The 21,976-nt window shown below is 45.5% G+C and overlaps 1 protein-coding gene across 1 annotated transcript in view; it reads left to right on the plus strand.

The window, feature by feature from the left end:
- CABLES1 (Cdk5 and Abl enzyme substrate 1) overlaps window positions 1–21,976 on the plus strand; it is a 114,990-nt gene that overhangs the window by 52,381 nt on the left and 40,633 nt on the right. Inside the window, 1 exon segment of the mRNA XM_039521275.1 lies at window positions 8,030–8,122. Within this exon segment, the coding sequence (XP_039377209.1) occupies window positions 8,030–8,122 (93 nt within the window).

The following is a 21,976-nucleotide window of genomic DNA, read 5'->3' on the forward strand; positions in this document are numbered from 1 at the left end:
AGATATCCAAGCAGAGAGTTAAGCTTCCAGTTCAGCTATTCAGTGAGGCAAAAGTTTAATTTTAAAGTTCTGTTTACCTTGGGACCCAGTAATTCAGATAGCATATATTGGTATTTACCACATTACCCTGCTTATCCATGTTTTGCTAATATGCACCAAAAAAACAACTATCTGTCCCCACCTCTCAGCAAATATTGAACAGTAGAGGCTGTAGCAAGTTGGCCTATTACCATTACTTCATTATTTTTACAAAGGACACTTCCTAGCACCTTATAAAGTGGTCTCATAAATGATTCAGATGGAAACATAATTGGCAAAAGAAATAAACAAAGTGAAGTGGGATTTTGTTTATTTCCTTGCATATATATACCTGCCCCTAGAAATTTCCACTACATGCATCCGACAAAGTGGGTATTCACCCACGAAAGCTCATGCTCCAATATGTCTGTTAGTCTATAAGGTGCCACAGGACTCTTTGCTGCTTTTATTTACTTGCTAATTCACAAAATCACCTAGGGCTGTGTTACTTTTGCAATGGAATAAGAACATAAGAAAGGCCGTACCGGGTCAGACCAAAGGTCCATCTAGCCCAGTATCTGTCTACCGACAGTGGCCAATGCCAGGTGCCCCTGAGGGAGTGAACCTAACAGGCAATGATCAAGTGATCTCTCTCCTGCCATCCATCTCCATCCTCTGACGAACAGAGGCTAGGGACACCATTCTTACCCATCCTGGCCAATAGCCATTTATGGACTTAGCCACCATGAATTTATCCAGTCCCCTTTTAAACATTGTTATAGTCCTAGCCTTCACAACCTCCTCGGGTAAGGAGTTCCACAAGTTGACTGTGCGCTGCATGAAGAAGAACTTCCTTTTATTTGTTTTAAACCTGCTGCCTATTAATTTCATTTGGTGACCCCTAGTTCTTGTATTATGGGAATAAGTAAATAACTTTTCCTTATCCACTTTCTCAACATCACTCATGATTTTATATACCTCTATCATGTCCCCCCTTAGTCTTCTCTTTTCCAAACTGAAGAGTCCTAGCCTCTTTAATCTTTCCTCATATGGGACCCTCTCTAAACCCCTAATCATTTTAGTTGCTCTTTTCTGAACCTTTTCTAGTGCTAGACTATCTTTTTTGAGGTGAGGAGACCACATCTGTACACAGTATTCGAGATGTGGGCGTACCATGGATTTATATAAGGGCAATAATATATTCTCAGTCTTATTCTCTATCCCCTTTTTAATGATTCCTAACATCCTGTTTGCTTTTTTGACCGCCTCTGCACACTGCGTGGACATCTTCAGAGAACTATCCACGATAACTTCAAGATCTTTTTCCTGACTCGTTGTAGCTAAATTAGCCCCCATCATGTTGTATGTATAGTTGGGGTTATTTTTTCCAATGTGCATTACTTTACATTTATCCACATTAAATTTCATTTGCCATTTTGTTGCCCAATCACTTAGTTTTGTGAGATCTTTTTGAAGTTCTTCACAATCTGCTTTGGTCTTAACTATCTTGAGTAGTTTAGTATTATCTGCAAACTTTGCCACCTCACTGTTTACCCCTTTCTCCAGATCATTTATGAATAAATTGAATAGGATTGGTCCTAGGACTGACCCTTGGGGAACACCACTAGTTACCCCTCTCCATTCTGAGAATTTACCATTCATTCCTACCCTTTGTTCCCTGTCCTTTAACCAGTTCTCAATCCATGAAAGGACCTTTCCTTTTATCCCATGACAGCTTAATTTACATAAGAGCCTTTGGTGAGGGACCTTGTCAAAGGCTTTCTGGAAATCTAAGTACACTATGTCCACGGATCCCCTTTGTCCACATGTTTGTTGACCCTTCAAAGAACTCTAATAGATTAGTAAGACACGATTTCCCTTTACAGAAACCATGTTGACTATTGCTCAAGAGTTTATGTTTTTCTATGTGTCTGACAATTTTATTCTTTACTATTGTTTCAACTAATTTGCCCGGTACCGACGTTAGACTTACCGGTCTGTAATCTCCGGGATCACCCCTAGAGCCCTTTTTAAATAGTGGCGTTACATTAGCTAACTTCCAGTCATTGGGTACCGAAGCCGATTTAAAGGACAGGTTACAAACCTTAGTTAATAGTTCATAACTTCACATTTGAGTTCTTTCAGAACTCTTGGGTGAATGCCATCTGGTCCCGGTGACTTGTTAATGTTGAGTTTATCAATTAATTCCAAACCTCCTCTAGTGACACTTCAATCTGTGACAGTTCCTCAGATTTGTCACCTACAAAAGCCAGCTCAGGTTTGGGAATCTCCCTAACATCCTCAGCCATGAAGACTGAAGCAAAGAATCCATTTAGTTTCTCCGCAATGACTTTATCGTCTTTAAGCGCTCCTTTTGAATTTTGATCATCAAGGGGCCCCACTGGTTGTTTAGCAGGCTTCCTGCTTCTGATGTACTTAAAAAACATTTTGTTATTACCTTTGGAGTTTTTGGCTAGCCGTTCTTCAAACTCCTCTTTGGCTTTTCTTATTACACTCTTGCATTTAAGTTGGCAGTGTTTGTGCTCCTTTCTATTTGCCTCACTAGGATTTGACTTCCACTTTTTAAAGGAAGTCTTTTATCTCTCACTGCTTCTTTTACATGGTTGTTAAGCCACGGTGGCTCTTTTTAGTTCTTTTACTGTTTTTCTTAATTTGGGGTATACATTGAAGTTGGGCCTCTATTATGGTGTCTTTAAAAGGGCCCACGAACTTGCAGGGATTTCACTTTAGTCACTGTACCTTTTAACTTTTGTCTAACTAACCCCCTCATTTTTGTATAGTTCCCCCTTTTGAAATTAAAGGCCACAGTGTTGGGCAGTTGAGATGTTCTTCCCACCACAGGGATGTTGAATGCTATTGTATTATAGTCACTATTTCCAAGCGGTCCTGCTATAGTTACCTCTTGGACCAGCTCCTGCGCTCCACTCAGGATTAAATCTAGAGTCGCCTCTCCTTGTGGGTTCCTCGTACCAGCTGCTCCATGAAGCAGTCATTTAAAGTATCGAGAAATTTTATCTCCGCATTTCGTCCTGAAGTGAAATGTTCCCAGTCAATATGGGGATAATTGAAATCCCCCACTATTATTGGGTTCTTAATTTTAATAGCCTCTCTAATTTCCCTTAGCATTTCATCATCACTATTACTGTCCTGGTCAGGTGGTCGATAATAGATCTCTACTGTTATATTTTTACTAGAGCATGAAATTTCTATCCATAGAGACTCTATGGAACCTGTGGATTCGCTTAAGATTTTTACTTCATTTGAATCTACACTTTCTTTAACATATAGTGCCACTCCCCTGCACGGCCTGTTCTGTCCTTCCGATATATTTTGTACCCCGGAATGATTGTGTCCCATTGATTGCTCTCAGTCCACCAGGTTTCTGTGATGCCTATTATATCTATATCCTCCTTTATCACAAGGCACTCTAGTTCACCCATCTTATTATTTAGACTTCTGGCATTTGTGTACAAGCACTTTAAAAACTTGTCCCTGTTTATTAGCCTGCCTTTTTCTGATGTGCCAGATTCTTTTTTATGTGACTGTTTAACATCTGATCCGGCCCTTACATTATACTTCTCATTCCTCTGCTCCTGACTATAACCTGGAGATTCTCTATCATCAGACTCTCCCTAAGAGAAGTCTGTGTCCGATCCACACGCTCCTCTGCAGCAGTCGGCTTTCCCCATCTCCTAGTTTAAAACTGCTCTACAACCTTTTAATGTTTAGTGCCAGCAGTCTGGTTCCACTTTGGTTTAGGTGGAGCCCATCTCTCCTGTATAGGCCCTCCCATCCCAGAAGTTTCCCAGTTCCTAATGAACGTGAACCCTCCTCTCTACACCATCGTCTCATCCACGCATTGAGACTCTGAAGCTCTGCCTGCCTACCTGGCCCTGCGTGGAACCGGGAGCATTTCTGAAAATGCCACCATAGAGGTCCTGGATTTCAGTCTCTTCCTAGCAGCCTAAATTTGGCTTCCAGGACATCTCTCCTACCCTTCCCTATGTCATTGGTACCTACATGTACCACGACCACCGGCTCCTCCCCAGCACTACACATAAGTCTATCTAGATGCCTCGAGAGATCCGCAACCTTCGCACCAGGCAGGCAAGTCACCATACGGTTCTCCCGGTCATCACAGACCCAGCTATCTACATTTCTAATAATCGAATCTCCCATTACTAACACCTGCCTTTTCCTAGAAACTGGAGTTCCCTCCCCCAGAGAGGCAACCTCAGTGCGAGAGGCAACCCCAGCACCATCTGGAAGGAGGGTCCCAACTACGGGAAGGTTTCCCTCTGCTCCCATTGACTGCTCTACTTCCCTGGGCCCTTCTTCCTCCTCAACAGCACAGGAGCTGTCTAAGCGGAGGTGGGACAATTCTACAGTGTCCCGGAAAGCCTCATCAACATACCTCTCTGCCTCTCTCAGCTCCTCCAGTTCCGCCATCCTGGCCTCCAAAGTCTGTACATGGTCTCTGAGGGCCAGGAGCTCCTTGCACCGACTGCACACATACGCCACCCGCCCACAGGGCAGGTAATCATACATGCGACAGTCAGTGCAATAAACTGGATAGCCCCCACTCTGCTGCTGGGCTTCTGCCTGCATTGTCTCCTAGTTAGTGGAAGGGTGGTTTACGGAAAGTAGTTTTGGAATGTAGTTTGGTTTATAGGTTTTAGGATTTTAGGGGGGGGGGCACAGGGAAGGGGTTACGGCCGGCGAGGGACTCCCGCTCCCTTCCCACTCCCCTTCTAAACTCCCTTGCGAAACTCCCTGTTAGCAGCCCCTGGTCGCAAAGCTCCCTGGTCGCTTGTGCGCGGCTTTATAAAGCCCTGGCCTGAGTGAATGCCCCTCCCACTGATTAAGGCTCAGCCAATTACCAGAGGCTTCGAGCTTTCAAACCTGCCTCCAACTGCCAGCCAGAGCACACGGTCCCCCAAACAAACAAACAGACACAGAATCCCTGCCACAGTGGGGATTTTCCCTTTCAGTGGAGAGTTAGGGGAGATGCTGGCATGGGGTCAGGGTGTCTCTGGAACTGTGCTGCCAGGGAGCAGGTGGAGAAGCAATACAGCTTCTACAAAGATGTGTAGTGTGTGGCTGGGCCCTCTGGCCTGTTCTTCAGGTGGAGCGCTAACCGCCCCACACCACCATGCCCTCTAATCATAGAATCATAGAATTCAAGATCAGAAGGGACCATTATGATCATCTAGTCTGACCTCCTGCAAGATGCAGGCCACATAAGCCGCTCCACCCACTCCTTTAGCAAGCGACCCCTGCCCCATGCTTCGGAGGAAGGCGAAAAACCTCCAGGGCCACTGCCAATCTTCCCTGGAGGAAAATTCCTTCCCGACCCCAAATATGGCGGTCAGCTGAACCCCGAGCATGCGGGCAAGACTCTCCAGCCATACCCTCTTGAAAAAGGTTATATCATATCATTGACCCATTGTACTATTTACTTCAGTGTGGCACTTAATTGACCTATTGACTAAGCCCGTTATCCTATCATACCATCTCCTCCATAAACTTATCTAGCTTAATCTTAAAATCATGGAGGTCCTTCGCCCCCACTGTTTCCCTCGGTAGGCTGTTCCAGTATTGCACTCCCCTGATGGTTAGAAACCTTCGTCTAATTTCAAGCCTGAATTTCCTGACTGACAATTTATATCCGTTTGTCCTCGTGTCCACATTAGCACTGAGCTGAAATAATTCCTCTCCTTCCCTGGTATTTATCCCTCTGATATATTTAAAGAGTGCAATCATATCTCCTCTTATCCTTCTTTTGGTTAAGGAAAACAAACCGAGCTCCTCAAGTCTCCTTTCATACGTCAGGCCTTCCATTCCTCGGATCATTCTAGTGGCCCTTCTTTGTACCTGTTCTAGTTTGAATTCATCCTTCTTAAACATGGGAGACCAAAACTGCACACAATACTCCAAATGAGGTCTCACCAACGCCTTATATAACGGGACTAGCACCTCCTTATCCCTACTAGAAATACCTCGCCTAATGCATCCCAAGACCGCATTAGCTTTTTTAACGGCCACATCACATTGCCTACTCATAGTCCTCCTACGATCAACCAGGACTCCTAGGTCCTTCTCCTCCTCCGTTACTTCCAACTGGTCCCCCAGCTTATAACTAAAATTCTTGTTAGTCATCCCTAAATGCATAACCTTACACTTCTCACTATTGAATTTCATCCTGTTACTAATACTCCAGTTTACAAGGTCATCCAAATCTCCCTGGAGGATATCCCGATCCTTTTCCGAATTGGCAATACCTCCCAACTTGGTGTCATCCGCAAACTTTATCAGCCCACTCCTACTCTTGGTTCCCAGGTCAGCAATAAATAGATTGAATAAAATCGGACCCAAAACCTTGAGGAACTCCACTGGTAACCCCCCTCCAACCTGACAGTTCCCCCTTCAATACGACCCTCTGCAGTCTCCCCTTTAACCAGCTCCTTATCCACCTCTGGATTTTCATTTCGATCCCCATCTTTTCCAATTTAACCAGTAATTCTTCATGCGGTACCGTATCAAACGCCTTACTGAAATCCAGATATATTAGATCCACCGCATTTCCCTTGTCTAAAAAATCTGTTACTTTCTCAAAGAAGGAGATCAGAACGATCTACAGAAATGTAGTGCACCTCACAGCAGTTCATCTCCAGATGTGTTGTGTATTTGGCTGCCAGTAGGTCTGGCTACTAACTCCACTACTAAAAATCATATGAAACTTTGTTGAAAGTTCAGTCCTAGCCTCTCCTGTGTGTGACAGGCATTGCCCACGTATCCTGGAAAATCCACTACCATGCTTGGGCATACATGCACCGTAGCTGGCTGTCCAAGATACTGTATGTACAGGCCATCTAGCAGAAGACAAGATAGTAGGGCAAATCCCACTCTCCTGCCTCAACTGGCATGGAGCTCTCTTCCTGGAGTGGAACCAACACAATTCCATTGCAAAGGGAGGGAGGATTTCTGGGTCTCCAAATGGGTTTATTCTCCCTCCCCGCTGAGAAGCAGACCTCCCTGCACATTTTCATGAGGCTGGGCTCAGCTGGAGGCAGGGTTCGTGGATCTGCTACTACTACATGGATACAATGGCCATTCTTTCCCTTGTGTGATGGTACAGGCACCATGGAGGCAACTCCAGCCTGCAGGTAAAGAATGGTTCTGCTGCTGTTGCTGCTGCTTCATCATCGGGGAAAGATTCCTTTCTCCCTAACTCCTGAGGAACATCCCAGTGCATAGCCTGGCTGCTCAGTTTACAATTTGGGCCTTAATGCATTCATTCTGGAGAGTGTCTACATAAAATAAATTGGTAATTAAAACACAAATCTACAAAATGTACTGCTGTTTCAGTCCATAAGGGAGTGTCATTGTTTGTTTGTTTTTCTCCTGTTGCACTTTATTTTTAAAATTACCATTTAAAAAATGTTAAACAAAAAATTGGTTTTAGAACTAAGATATTTTGTCCTAAGCAATTACTTTATCTATTGTTCAAATGTTTTATAACTTAGTACAGAAATAACTGACCTCTTGAACTAAAGGAACAGGAGAATCACTCCACTAACAGATAGATGACAGATTGCTGCACCCTCTATTTTAATTTTAACTCTAACAGAAACTTTAAATGGTTGAGGTGGACACAAAAATGAAAGTGTGTATATTGTATCTTGAGTAATTCCAAGAATTCAGCTAAAGATTTCTAATTACTGATCATTTCAGAAAACTGTGTCAAACATACCTCAGCAAAGTCCGAGAAGTGGTACATTGCTGGGTTTTTGTGGAGTGTTTTTGTGTGTGTGTGTTTAATATTAAGCCTTCTCATTTCCAGACTTATTGTCTTCATCATTCTTGCTGACTCCTAAAACAGGGTGACTTGAATCATTTGTCTGGTCTTTCCTTCCTGTCATTGTGTTGAGACTTCTCAGCTGTCCAGCAGGGAGCTGACTAAATTCTTTTTAACTAATTTATTTTTCAGATGTCGGACTCTGTCAGGTTCACCCAGACCAAAGAATTTTAAGAAGATTCATTTTATCAAGAGTATGCGGCAACACGATACCAGAAGTGGCAGGTACTGCACAAGCAAAGTGTTCTGTTCAGAAGTTTGGGGTGGGGTCACAAGGAAGGTTAGAGTACGTTTAGCACCATTACACAGCAAAGTTAACCTTTAGAAATTACCATGTAACACAGTAAATAAAACCCCATTAAGATTAAAATTAAAAAGTTACTTTCTAAATGAAGATGCACACTAGCTTCTTCAGGTGAATTACTGATCGATTGAATTGCTAGTCAGTGGATTTTTAAGACCTCATCTACTTTACAAAAAGAGTTGTGTAACAGGAAAGTACTTTAAAAAAATTTTTTTTTACAATGGTTTAAAGTTAACCAGGTTTTACCATCATGTGGGACTGAGCAGAATTTGGTAAAACTGTTCCTTAAAACCATTTTTGAGACTAGAGCCAGATCTTTGGGTACACCTAAGATCTGCTTGATACATCTAAGGGGGGAGGGATAAGGGGGTTTCCGAACTGGTCCCCAGCATAAGTTACAGGAGCCAGGGGACAGGAGGAGGGGCATAAAGCCAGCTGGCCTGTTAGGGCAGTTCTGTGGAAATGGGGCTGAGGATCTGGCCCCAGGTTGCTAGAGACATAGGATTCCCAGAGAAAGAGAGATCAGGAGAACTGGTAGTCTAGGAGATGGAGATCCCTTTTGCGGGGGGTAAGGGAGTTGTTTAATTTTGCAGGGGAGGAAAATGGTGGAATTGGAATTTCTGGAGAGGAGAGCAAAGGGAATTGATAAATGGAATGTGAGGAGAGAGAGCTCTAAGAAGAGGCAAAAAAGGATAGCTCTGTCAAAAGAAAAGAATACAGATAAGGGGGTGAAATATAGTGTTGTTGCCTCTGTCGAACCAAACAATAAATATGACATGTTCTGTGTCTACTCTGATGGGTTCAGAGCAAGATTGGGCCTCCTGTGCTTGAGATGTGCAGTAGGGTAAGAGCACCTGGAGTGGTGGAGTTAAAGGCAACCTGAGGGAATCTCCCTTTACATGGCAGATGCTTGGAACTTTGTTCAAAGGAACACTGGAGGAGTGCGTCCAGTAGTAGCCTTCACTGCTGCTTTGTAAAGGCGCAGCATGCACGCATGCCCACACCATTCCAGATCCCAGCACGAGTATGGGGAGGGACAAAGCTAAGGCCACATACCCCCATGACTAGTCAGAGTCTCACCCTACTCTCCAGGGAGTACTGGATATATAGTGTGGGATGCTTCTTTGTACTCCTGTAGGGGTGGTAATACAAGAGGATATGGTAAATGTACAGAGATGATCCTGGCTTTCACATTAGCAAAACATGGACCTTTATTCCAATCCCTTTCATCCAGTCCACATGGGAGATTAATCACTCTCTGATGAAACCTATCCATTGATAAAAATATAATTTCCATGTGTTTTGCCATAAAGATATGCTTCTGAATATGTGTCTCATGGCTTCACTCAGACTCTTCCTTGAAAACCTAAAAATCAGTATCTGTATGTGGGAGGGGAACTAATAAACTAAACTTTACCATTGTCTGCCCTGCATGTGTATGCTACTCCTGGGGGAATTCTGCACCTCTGCGCATGCACAGAAATCATGTCCCCTGCAGATTTCTTTGCTTCCCCACAGAAATATGACTTTCTAACGGGGAAGCAAAGGGCAGCCACAAGAGGGGTCATGCAACCCTCCCCAACAGTATGTTTGGGTGCCCAGGGCAGCTGGCAGAGAGGTAAACCACTGTGGGGCATGGGGCAGGACTGGGGAAGACCCAGCTGGATCCTACCCTGCACCAGGCTCAGCTGCTAGTCCTGCCTGGGCTGGCGAGGACGGGACTTCCTCTGCCCCTGCACAGCATCCAGGGCCGGGTCAGACCCACTTCCAGATTTCTCCCCAGGCTTCAGGAAGCTCTGCAAACTCCCCTTCCTGCACCTATAGCTCCTCAGCTACAGGAGGAGGGATCACTGTATGGGGAGCTGAACCCCCATTTGCCAAACCCCCATGCATCCAGACCCCCTCATACCTAGACCCTCCCGCCAAACTTCACCCCCCTCCAGAACCCCACCTGCTGAGCCCCTCTCCCCCTGCACCTGGACCACCCCAATGAGTCACCCGCACCTGGATCCCCACCCCACCAAGCCCCAACCAGCTGCACCTGGATCCCCACCTCACTGAGTGCCACTCACCCAGCATTTGGACCTCCCCATTGAACCCCTGCACATCCGGACCCCCCTGCTGAGCTCTATTCCCCCCCCCACACACACACACAGACACACACCCCTGCTGAGCCCAAACCACCTTCACCTGGACCCTCCTGCAGAGTCCCATTGCTGTTGCACCCAGAATCCCCCAACAAACCCCTGTGCCTCCAGATCCCCCCGGCACTCGGATCCTCCACTGAGCTTCCCGCACCCAGATTGCCTCACACAGAACCCTTTCAACCTACACCTGGATCCCCCCACACTAAGTCCCTCCACACTTGGATCCTGCCGGGCTAAGCCTGCCTTCCCACACCTTGTGCGCCCGGTATGTAGGGGCAGGGCCCTGGGGTGTTTCTTGGGCAGGCCCCATCCTTGTGCTGGGTCAGGGTTGGGTGCAGCCTCACTGCTGAGCCATGTCCTGGGGGGAGCTACAGAGTGATCTCCCCCTCTTTGTGCAGCCAGTGGCCTGTGCTTCCCAATGCTATGCTGGAGCCTCCACATTTATTTGACAAATAAAATCTGCAGAATTTTAAAATATTGTATGTAGAATTTTTAATTTTTTGGCATAAAATTTTTATTTGTTTAGTGCAGAATGCCCTTAGGAGTAGTAGGCAGAACTCCCATGGCAGTCAATGGGAACCATGCACACATGCATCGAAAGAGTTAGGCCCATAGCATGTAATTTAGCCAAATGGAGGACTAGACCAGGGGTCGGCAACCTTTCAGCAGCGGTGTGCTGAGTCTTCATGTATACACTCTAAATTAAGGCTTTGTGTGCCGGTAATACATTTGAACGTTTTTTAGAAGGTCTCTCTAAAAGTCTGTAATATATAACCAAACTACTGTTATATCTAAAGTAAACAAAGTTTTCAAAATGTTTCAGAAGCTTTATTTAAAATTAAATTAAAATGCAGATCTTATTAGTTTAGTGTGATCCTTGCCCTTGCTTTTCCTTGCTGAGTTTTCCAATGTCTAGTGGCACCTATTTAGATACTTTAAGCTGCACACAGGCTTCTGAGTTATAAGTTGATAACCGGCTGGCAGGAGGTCAGCGGCTGGAACCCCAGATCGGCAGCTGAGGTGAGTGGAGCTGGTGACTGCTAGGGCTGAGCAGGGCCGGAAGCCTGGACCCTGTCTGGCAGGTGTCCTGCGCTGGAACTCCAACTGGAAGCAAGGTGAGTGGGGCTGCAGGGACCCTGGCTGGCAAGAGGCCAGCAGCCAGAACCCCAGAGCAGCAGGGGCTGACCGCCAGAGCTCTGGGGTTTCCACCACCGGTTCCTGCCAGCTGGGGTCTCAGCCCGCTGCCAGCCTGGGGTTTCTTCCCCCAGGCCAGCAGATGGTGCTCAGTGGGGCTGCGGCGGGGGGGACCCTGGCTGGCAAGGGGCCAGCAGCGGGAACCCCAGAGCGGCGGCGGGCTGAGCAGCTCATCCCGCCGCCACTCTGGGGTTTCCACCACCAGCTCCTTGCCAACTGTCTCAGCCCGCTGCCAGCCTGGGGTTCCTTCCCCCAGGCCGGCAGCGGGTGCTGAGTGGGACCAGGCAGGACCCCGGCTGGAAGGGGCCAGCAGTGGGAACTCCATAGCGGCGGCAGGCTGAGCAGCTCGGCCCGCCCTGCGTGCCATGAAAAATCGGTTCGCGTGCCACCTTTGGCATGCGTGCCTTAGGTTGCTGACCCCTGAACTAGACAAATGTCAATTCTAATTTAACACTGATTAGTGTGATCATCAGCCAGAGTTTGATAACTTTACTTACACTGAGTAACACACTTCTCTGCAACTAGTCCCACTGAAATAAGACTACTTGTGATATAAAGTGCCACTCAACATGAGTAAAGATATCAGAATCTGGTTGTGTGTGATTATAGTTCCTTTTAAACTTAGCTTTTGGTGCAGAGACTATATGGTATAACAAAGTTGTTTTTGCAGGCTCATTACTAGTGTCAATCTTTCGAAAGCAACCTCCAAACTGGCATCTGTCATTTTATGCATAACGTAGTGCACTCCAGCAAGATATATTTACACATGCAAATTAATAAAGTGCCTGAATACCTGTGGTATGAATGTAAATGTATTTTGTATCCCTGTTATGTGCACACAAAAACTTAGCATAAAAACTCGCCTATGAAAGAGTGAAATTTGGTCCACAGGCAGTAATCTACATCAGCCTGTATTTTTTCCAACAATTGCTAAAGGGTTGGTACAATATGTATGTGGTATTCTGTCTTAGTGTATACACCAATAACATGTCTGATAAGAAAACTGAATATTTTTCTTGTTACGAAAACAGTAAGTTTGTTTTTTGCATACTTTCTTATCTTTATTGGCAGATGCAGTCTTGCCGAGTATTTCCATAATCATATTAAAGATCCCTTTATCTAGAGAGCACACACAGTAAACAGAAGGTCCATGATTTTTGAAATGCTGTACGTCATACAGACAAATAATCACAGAGATATTGGTTAAAAATAAAATGTTGCGTCAACACATTCAAACTTGGTTTCCTCAAGTTGGGCACCTAGATCCACCTTTAGGCATCTAAGGAAATGACCTGATTTTCCACCTTGAAATTAACAGGAGTTCTGAATGCAAAGCACCTTTGAAAATCAGGTTGGTCAGACCATCATACTCATCTGGTTCTCATCACTGTAAAATTTTTAAATCTGAGCACCTCACAGTCTTTAATGTTATATATTCATCATAGGCGCTGACTTTTGTTTTTGCCGGTGGGTGCTTTTGAAGAGGTGTGGGGAGGGGGCACTCCATCAGTTTTGCGGGGAAGCTATTTTCAGCATATTTTTACACTTCTTTCATATTCTAGTTATTGAATGTGTCTATCATTGGTATCGTTACTATTTTAATAATGATTCAATTGTTATGAACTACATAATTATATTCTCATGAATTACAGTATATTAAAATCTTTGCTATCACCTATAAGCTGTCTTCACTAACGTCCCAGTTTAAAGACATTATATTTCACTGTAGCTTTCTGGATGAAACTGTAGCGATCTTATTTACATCTAGGTTCCCTGGTATTATTTTGATGAACGTTAAGGACAGCTACATTATTCAGCTGTGTCTGCCCCGTTGATGACTGGAGATAATGTTTAGGTCTTCTGAAGCAGGAGAATTTGCATTCTACAGTTCAGGATGATACAGGCACAGTGAGAAGAATTCTTATGAATTTGCAGTACTCTGGAAACAGTGCTTCCAGAGTAATGCAAATGACTCCAAGATCTCTTTCTTGATGGGTAACTGCTAATTTAGGCACCATCCTTTTGTATGTATAGTTGGGATTATATTTTGCCATGTGCATTACTTTGCATTTATCATTGAATTTCATCTGCCATTTTGTTGCCAAGTCACCCAGTTTTGTGAGATCCCTTTGTAACTCTTTGCAGTCTGTTTTGTACTTAGGTATCTTGAATAATTTTGTATCATCTGCAAACTTTACCACCTCACCGTTTACCCCTTTTTGCAGACCATTTATTAATATGTTGAACAGCCCTGATCCAGACCAGTATAAACCTCTTGGGGGATACCTCTATTTGCTTCTCTCCATCCTGAAAATGAACCATTTATTCCTACCCTTTGTTTCCTATCTTTTAACTGGAGTGCCTGGGAATGCTTTCAGGATCATATAAGGATGCTTAATTTAATTTAATGACAAGCCTTTTGTTATCTTAATCACCCTGCCTCTGTTTATAAACAAACTCCCTGCCCCAAGGGCAGAAGTTGTTAGCAGCACAGAACTCATCACATTCCACACTCAAGCTCTGACTCCTGGGTGCTGAGCATCCACTCTTTTTTTTTCCATGGGTGCTCGAGCCCCAGAGCACCCATGCAGTCGGCGCCTATGATATTCATCCTCACAACACCCCATGAGGTGGGGAAGTGTTGTTATTCCTGTTTTACAGATGGGGAACTGAGGGACAGAGAGGCTAAGGGCTAGAGTCACAAAGGGACTTAGGTGCCTGACTGCCATTTTAGGCATTAAGTCCAACATTTAGGGCATGGCTACACTTGCAGATGTAGAGTGCCTTGAGTTAAACCAGCCTTCGTAGAGTGCAGTAGGGAAAGTGCTGCAGTCTGTCCACACTGACAGCTGCAAGCGCACTGGCGTGGCCATATTAGCAGCTCTTGCAATGGCCACAGTGCATTGTGGTAGTTATCCCAGCATGCAAGTGGCTGCAACTTGCTTTTCAAATCAGGGAGGTGGGGTGGAGTGTGACAGAGAGTGTGTTGTGTGTATGTGGGGGGAGAGAGAGTGGGTTTTGTGGGGGCTGAGAGCATGTCAGCATGCTGTCTTGTAAGTTCAGGCAGCAGCAGACCCCCCCCTCCTCCCTCTCTCATGCACAGCATTCCACAGTAACGGTTGCTTTGTCTCAGAGTAGATAAGCATGCCGGATGTCAGAAACGGAGCCTTCAAAGGGCATATCGGCATGCTTGCAGTAATTCCAAAACAATGACAAGAGTGGCCACTTGACTTAAAGGGATTATGGGATGTTTTCGGAGGCTGATCAGAGCGCAGTAATGCAACACCTTGTTCATACTGACGCACGGGCGTTTCAGCCAAGGCACGCCAAGCATTAATCTTCTCGCTGAGGTGGAGTACCAGGAGCACTCTAGCCCTGGAGTCAGAGCGTTCTATGTGCCTTGCCAGTGTGGATGGGTAGTGAGCTAGGGCGCCTGGGGCTGCTTTAGTACGCTCTAACTCGCAAGTGTAGCCAAGCCCTTAGCCACCACTGGAATCCTCAAAACCCCCACTCAGCTGCCCCCTAAGCCTATAGGCGCCTACATTACCTGCATGCCTAAAGTTTCCACTAGTAAAGTCCCTGTGGTGCCCAAGTTTCCACCTCTGGGCATGCGCAGAGCTGCTTGAGTCCTGGTGCATCCCAGCTGCTCAACACCACAACTGACACCTAAGCCCTATCTCGGCTGTGGGCCCCAAACCAGTAGATGGACTCAGAGCACACCTAGCCAACACAAAGACAGCTAAGGAAGGTGGGTGGCTGGCTGGCTGTACCAGGATACCCAGAAGCCTAGTGGTTAGGGCAGTCATATTAGGAGACCAATTTTCAAATCTCCACTTAGCCTGATTTGGGGCAGGAGCTTGACCCTATGTCTCCCATATCCCAGGTGAGAGTCCTAACCCCCAGTTATTGGTTATTCTGGGGCTGGTCTCTCTCACCTGTTGAAGCTGTTCCACTTTGTATCAGTAATGAAATACTCATTGAAGACTGGCTCTGTAGCCCGATGGTTAGGGAACTCCTTGAGATCTGGAAGACCCAAGTTCAGTTTGCGTTCCAAACCAGGCAGAGCAGGGATTTGAAAACAGGTCTCCCACCTCCCACTAAGGGTCTGCCCCATGGCTATTGTATGTAATAGTGGGGAGCGTCTCTCTCTGTTTTTTCTTGAGGAAGGGCTAACCTGGCTTAGGCGCCGAACTCCAGGAGAGGGTTCACTGCTGTGAATCCTGAAAAGAGTTAGGTGTCTGACTCCTTTTGATGAGCTGGGGCTAGGCTGCACCCTTCTCCTCAGCACTTCCTATGGGCTGGAATTGTCACAATCTCCAGGTACAATCCGGATCAGTGAGATGTTGTCACCGCCTGCCCTGTAAACATTCAACTTGTCAGGCCAGCTGGAACTCTCTGCCAGATACCTATAAGCTCCTTTGTAACGGCATAGGGACTGAACCTAGGTCTGCAGAGCCTGGGATGAACAATATTCCCACAGTGCCACCAGAAGGCTCTGCAGAAGCACAGCTGGAGAGCACTGTGGAGAATAGGCACCGCAGGAAGTACCGCCCACAAGACCTAGGGTGATGGTAGCCTGTGGCCATCTGATTGGCCAAGTGCCCCTGCTTAACCCCAGGGGTTGCCCCAGGAAGTTATAGGACAACCAACACAGACCTTGGCCTGTTACTGTGCCAGACTTTGCCTTGATTCTTGATCTTTGACTCCAGCCTGACTTTGACCCTGAGTCCTGCCTCTCGATTCTAACGTGGTACTACCTCTGGTCTCTGACCCCAGCCTGACTCTGACCCTGGCTCTTTTTTACGGCACCCGGCCTTGCAATTCTTCTAACTCCAGCCCAGTGACTGCCATCCCTGGTGGGAAGACCTCAGCACAACTGTGGCTGCTAGGCAAGACTGCCTACGCCCCAGTCCCTTACATGCTTACAAGCACCTCTTGCATTGGGATGCTGTTAAGTTACAGTGACCTGGAAATCCAACAGCTACTGACTAAATAAACATGAGGTGCACCATCAGATTCTTGTATCCCATGTTCCTGTAGTTACAGTAACCACACATAGGAACCTGCATCATGACATCTAATCTAAGCTAGGAGATGTGCAGTATCAATGGTGAAATATCAAGGCAGAAGAAATCTGGGGGTTTGCTGCCCGCCATGAGACCAAAGACTTCTATGCTGCTTTGAAAGACATATGTCGTCCTATGCACACACACACACCACACACACATATTGCCTTTTATGAGCATGGATGGCTTAACACTGACCACTTTCAAAGGAGAAGTCCTTCAGAGGTGGCCACAGCATTTCAGTGATCTTCTGAACACACCATCCAACATTATAGATGAGGAACTAATAAGAGTAAAAGCAGCAAAGAGTCCTGTGGCATCTTATAGACTAACAGACGTATTGGAGAATGAGCTTTCGTGAGTGAATACCCACTTCGTCGGATGCGCATCCGACGAAGTGGGTATTCACCTACGAAAGCCCATGCTCCAATACGTCTGTTAGTCTATAAGATGCCACAGGACTCTTTGCTGCTTTTACAGATCTAAACTAACATGCCTACCCATCTGATACTTAACAAGAGAAATGGATCAGCCAACATATGACATCATGGACACAGTCCCATCCTTCAATGAAGTCTGCACTGAAATTAATGCCATGAAGAACTGTAGGGCCCCCAGATCAGATGGCATTCCTGCATAAATATTCCAGTGTGGAGGTGAGCGCTTGCTGAGGCAACAACATGGACTATTTCTTAATATATGGAGTACTGAAGATGTACTGCAAGCCTTCAAAGACGACACCATTGTCACCATATACACGAGGAAAGGTAAAAAGTTTGACTGTGGCAGTTATCACAGTATCTCGTTACTCTCCATTGCTGGAAATGTTCTGGCCAGGGTACTCCTATCGTGTGCTATGCAATGTCGCTAATCACACATTATTGGAGTCGCAGTGCAGTTTCAGGCCAACGTGAGGAATGGCAGACATTAAATTCGTAGCTCATCAGATGCAGGAGAAAGGCAGAGAACAGCAACAGGACCTTTACACTATCTTCATCACCCTGTTTAAAGCATTTGACATCGTCAGTAGAGTTGGACTTCAGCAACCATTATGTAAGTTTGGTTGTCCAGAAAAATTCTCCAACATTCCGAGGTTACTTATGAGAGAATGCTTGGATGAGTCTGTGTAGAAGGTGATCTGTCTGACCTGTTTCCTATCACTAATGGTATTAAGAAGGGCTGTGTAAGTGGTCCAATCCTTTCAATCTCTTTTATGCAGCAATGACTCTGTAAGAGACCTGAGTGCCAAGATCACCATACGTTTTTGGTCCTCTGGAAAATGTATTCAACCTGAACAGGCCACAGTCTTTCATGAGCTCTTTTAGAAGTTGTTCATGAGCTGCTGAATGCCGATGACTGTGTTCTAGAGGCACATACTCAAGAAGAGATACAATTGATTGCAGACAGATTTGCAGAGTCTGAAAAAAGGTACTGGCTGACAATCTGAAAAAGATAAGCCACGTATCAACTAGCACCAGCGAAACCCTGCACAAAACCAAAAATCACCATCAGCAACACGCAGCTGAATGCTGTTACAGACGTCTGCTATCTTAGCAGCACATTGTCAAATGATGCTACTATAGGCAAGCAGCTGACAAGATGCATCAACAGAGCCAGTTCATTGTTTGGCATACTATTAAGCAGAGTCTGGCAGCAACAGGATATTAAGTATCAAACCATGCTAACTTTTATAAAAGTGATTGTGCTGTCCAATTTGTTGTATGAGTGCAAGACCTAGAACTGCTATAGACATCACATCAAGCTTCTAGAAAATGTACATGTATGAAACCTGTGTGGCATACTTGGCATTAAATGCCAGGATAAAGTTACCAGTAATGAGGTTCTGGAACATGGCCACTCCAGAGATTTGAAACCATGCTCATTGCATCATGTTACACTGGGCTGATCATGTGCTGAGGATGGATGACACCAGACTGCCAAAGCAGTTGCTGTACGGAGAACTGAAAGTGGGTCACCTCATACAAGGTGGCCAGGAGAAACACTTGAAGGACACACTGAAGCACAATTGGAAGCAGGGCAACATTGACACACATAGCTCGGAGTCATCAGCCACAGTTAGATCACGCGGGTGAGCAGCAGTCAGTGATGGGATTACTCAATTCGAGATTAATCTCCATATGGATCTTGTGGTACAGAAGCTGAGTGGTGCAGACTCGGTGGCACAGACTTGAATCCCTTCCCTGATATCGAGTTTCATATGCACTCAATGCAAAAAGGGCTGCCATTCACTCATCAGCCATTTTAGCCACAGTCAGTCTCACAAGGCATAATACCGTCATCAGTGGTCATGAAGGACACCAGCAACAACTGGCTACCTTAGGTAGCTGCCCATTGCTTGCTGGCTTTTGTGATTCCTTTTCTTAGGTGCCTGACTCTCCCCATGGCTTGTACAGGGAGCTTAGGCACTTCACTCAGGGCTGAGGATTCCACTGGGTGGCAGGGCAGCTAAAAGTTGGGCATGGCGAGACTCTCACCTGACTTCCAGAGAGTCACAAAAACAAATCTGTGGTGAGTCAGGGACTTGAACCCCAGTCTCCCAAGTCATAGACTATTACGCTAACCACCTTCCTCTCATGTGACTTATTCAGGTGCCCAATGATGTATTTAGTCACCTAGCTTGAGGAATCCAACTTTGAAAGTGCTGACAGTGGCTTTAATTTTATGTTTGAGGGGTTAATTGAAAACAAGGTAAATAAAACAAATTAAGTATTGAATTAATCATATTATTGGTATGCGACTCCTGGTTTTATAGTGAAAATACAGACCTTTTGATTAAAAAAGATGGATGACTACCTCACTTGCTGTATATTCTTAGACGTACTAGAGCATAAGCTTTCGTAGGTGGATGCATCTGACAAAGTGGGTATTCACCCACGAAAGCTTATGCTCCAGTACATCTGTTAGTCTGTAAGGTGCCACAGGACACTTTTGCTTTTTACAGATCCAGACTAACAGAGCTACTCCTCTGATACTTGTATATTCTTAATTACCTGGTCCCATTATGGTTGGAGGTATCTGATTCTGTCATGGGTACTGTAGTGTGATTTATCTATCTCTCGTAGCATGAAGAATGCAGTTTTTTTCCATGGATAGGAACACACACTAGTGGCAATTTACTTACCTAAGCTGGAGGTTGAACTGTGGTCTTTGATGTTCCAGTGCAAGTGGTCTATCAATTGTGTTTTAAAGGAATATCTCTACTAGCTCAACACAGAAGAGAGCCTCCTGTACTGTATACAGCACCTTCCCCACAATTCCTTAAGAACTACCCAATGACTAACCCTTGTGTGTTAGTCAAACCAGTTTCTACAGATTTATAATATATTTCTCATTAGAGGAAGTGGAAGATTAGATGTTCATAGTCTTAATCAAATCTGGCTGGAAATTTTGACTTTTTTTTTCTTTGACAGAAAATGGCAATTTGTCGAAACGGAAATTGTTCAGAGGAACGGGGTTGTCTCAACAAATTTCTCAGTTCAAAAAATTATTTGAAAATTTTGAAAAATCTTGTTTTGACATTTTCTAATCAAATTCTGTTTTTTAGTTCAAAATGACTGTGTTAGATTTTAAGCCAACTATTAGTAAAAATGCAGTTTTAAATAAAAAAGGTAAAATTGCAATTTTCATTTACTGGAATCGTATTTTTTTCAGATTTTAACTTTTCGTCCTGATTTGGGATGGGATTTTTTTTTTTTTTAAATCTTGAAAATTTTCCAAAGATGAGAAAATAATTTTCCACCCGGGTCTAGACTCAAACAATTGTGCACTGTCAAAGCCGTCTTTGCAGCTGCTCTAAACTGTAGCAATTAGTACCATTTTTGTGTGAAAACATAAGAATTAAAGAATGAAACCATCTCTTTGTTGTTTGATCCCATTAGTGTATAAGCAGTTGCATTGTATTGTCCTTTGCACAGCAGGCCCCTATTATTAGTGCATTCATAAACTTGTGGCTCAGATTAGTCATATCTAGTCATATTAGTCATATCTAGTATCTAGCAGAAAAGTCCACTAAAACAGTGATATCAGCTGTCAAGCCCATTAATATTTCCCTTGGCCTTCTTTATCAATGAGACTAACAAATACGTGGAACATGCCAGAAAAGCATTATGTCAGTGTGGAAATGAAAATTGCAAAAATTCCTGAGGGAATTCTGTACCAACAAAATAAAAAAATCTGTGCACAATACTTTAAAATTCTGCAAAATTTGGCAAATTTTATTTGTCAATAAACATGGAGGATCCAGTATGGCAGTGGGGAGTACCGGCCACTGGCTGCACAGAGAAGGGAGATCACCCTGCAGCACCCCCTCTGGGACACAGACTCGGCGGTGAGGCTACACCGAACCCTGACACAGCTCAAGAGCCGAGCCTGCCCCAGAAACACCCCGGGGCCTGCCCCTCTGCACCAGGCATGCCAGGTGTGTGCAAGCAGGATCCAACTGTGGAGGTGCTTAGTTCAGGGGATCCAGGTGTGGGGTAAGAGGGTTCTGTTTGGGGCAATCTAGGTGCAGGTGGCTCAGTGGGAGGTCCAGGGAGACCTCCCACTGGTGGGGTGGGGGTCTGGATGCTACCCTTTCCCCACTGCGCCTTCCTCTCCCCACTGTCTCCTGCCCCTATACCCCTCCCCTCACTCCCCCATCCCCCTCCTCCTGTCCCATTCCCTAGGCCTTTCTCTTCCCCCTGGCCTATCCCATCACATCCTATTCCACCACCCTACCCTACCCTACCCCACCACATTCACTCACCATTGTACAGAAAACAGGATTGTGGCCATGCAGGACACCCAGCACACACAGAAGGAGAATATGGCAAGCACTAGGACCCGGGGCGGGGGGGTGTCAGCGAGCCAGAGCAGCCACTCTCCCTCACCCAGCAGGAGAGAAGCTCTTCCCTCCCACCTTCTCCACTCCCTGCCTGGGCCCAGTTTGCAGGGAGAAGGGCCAAGCAAGCCAGAAACATGCCAGGGGGAGGTGCAGCATGGGAACCACTGAGCCCCCCTGTCTCCCGGCAAGCTGAGCAGTCCAAGTCCTGGGCAGATTGACATTCGCAGAAATTGGGGGAGGGTAGTGGCACGCGACCCCGTGTACCCCCTCAAACTACACCCATGGGTGTCCACAATCCTGCCTCCCTAACCCCACCATGATTTACCTCTCGGCCAGCTGCTCCAAGGGCAGGAAACGATGCACCCACATTGCTGGGGAGGGGCATGTGACTGCTCTTGTAGCTTCCCTTTGCTTCTCCATCAGAAAGTCATTTTTCTGCAGGGAAGCAAAGAAATCTGCAGGGGACATGATTTCTCAATGTGTGCAATGGTGTGGAATTCCCCCTAGAGTTAAAAAAAAAAAAAA

The sequence above is a fragment of the Mauremys reevesii genome, linkage group 2, assembly GCF_016161935.1.
Source record: "Mauremys reevesii isolate NIE-2019 linkage group 2, ASM1616193v1, whole genome shotgun sequence".
NCBI lineage: Eukaryota > Metazoa > Chordata > Testudines > Geoemydidae > Mauremys > Mauremys reevesii.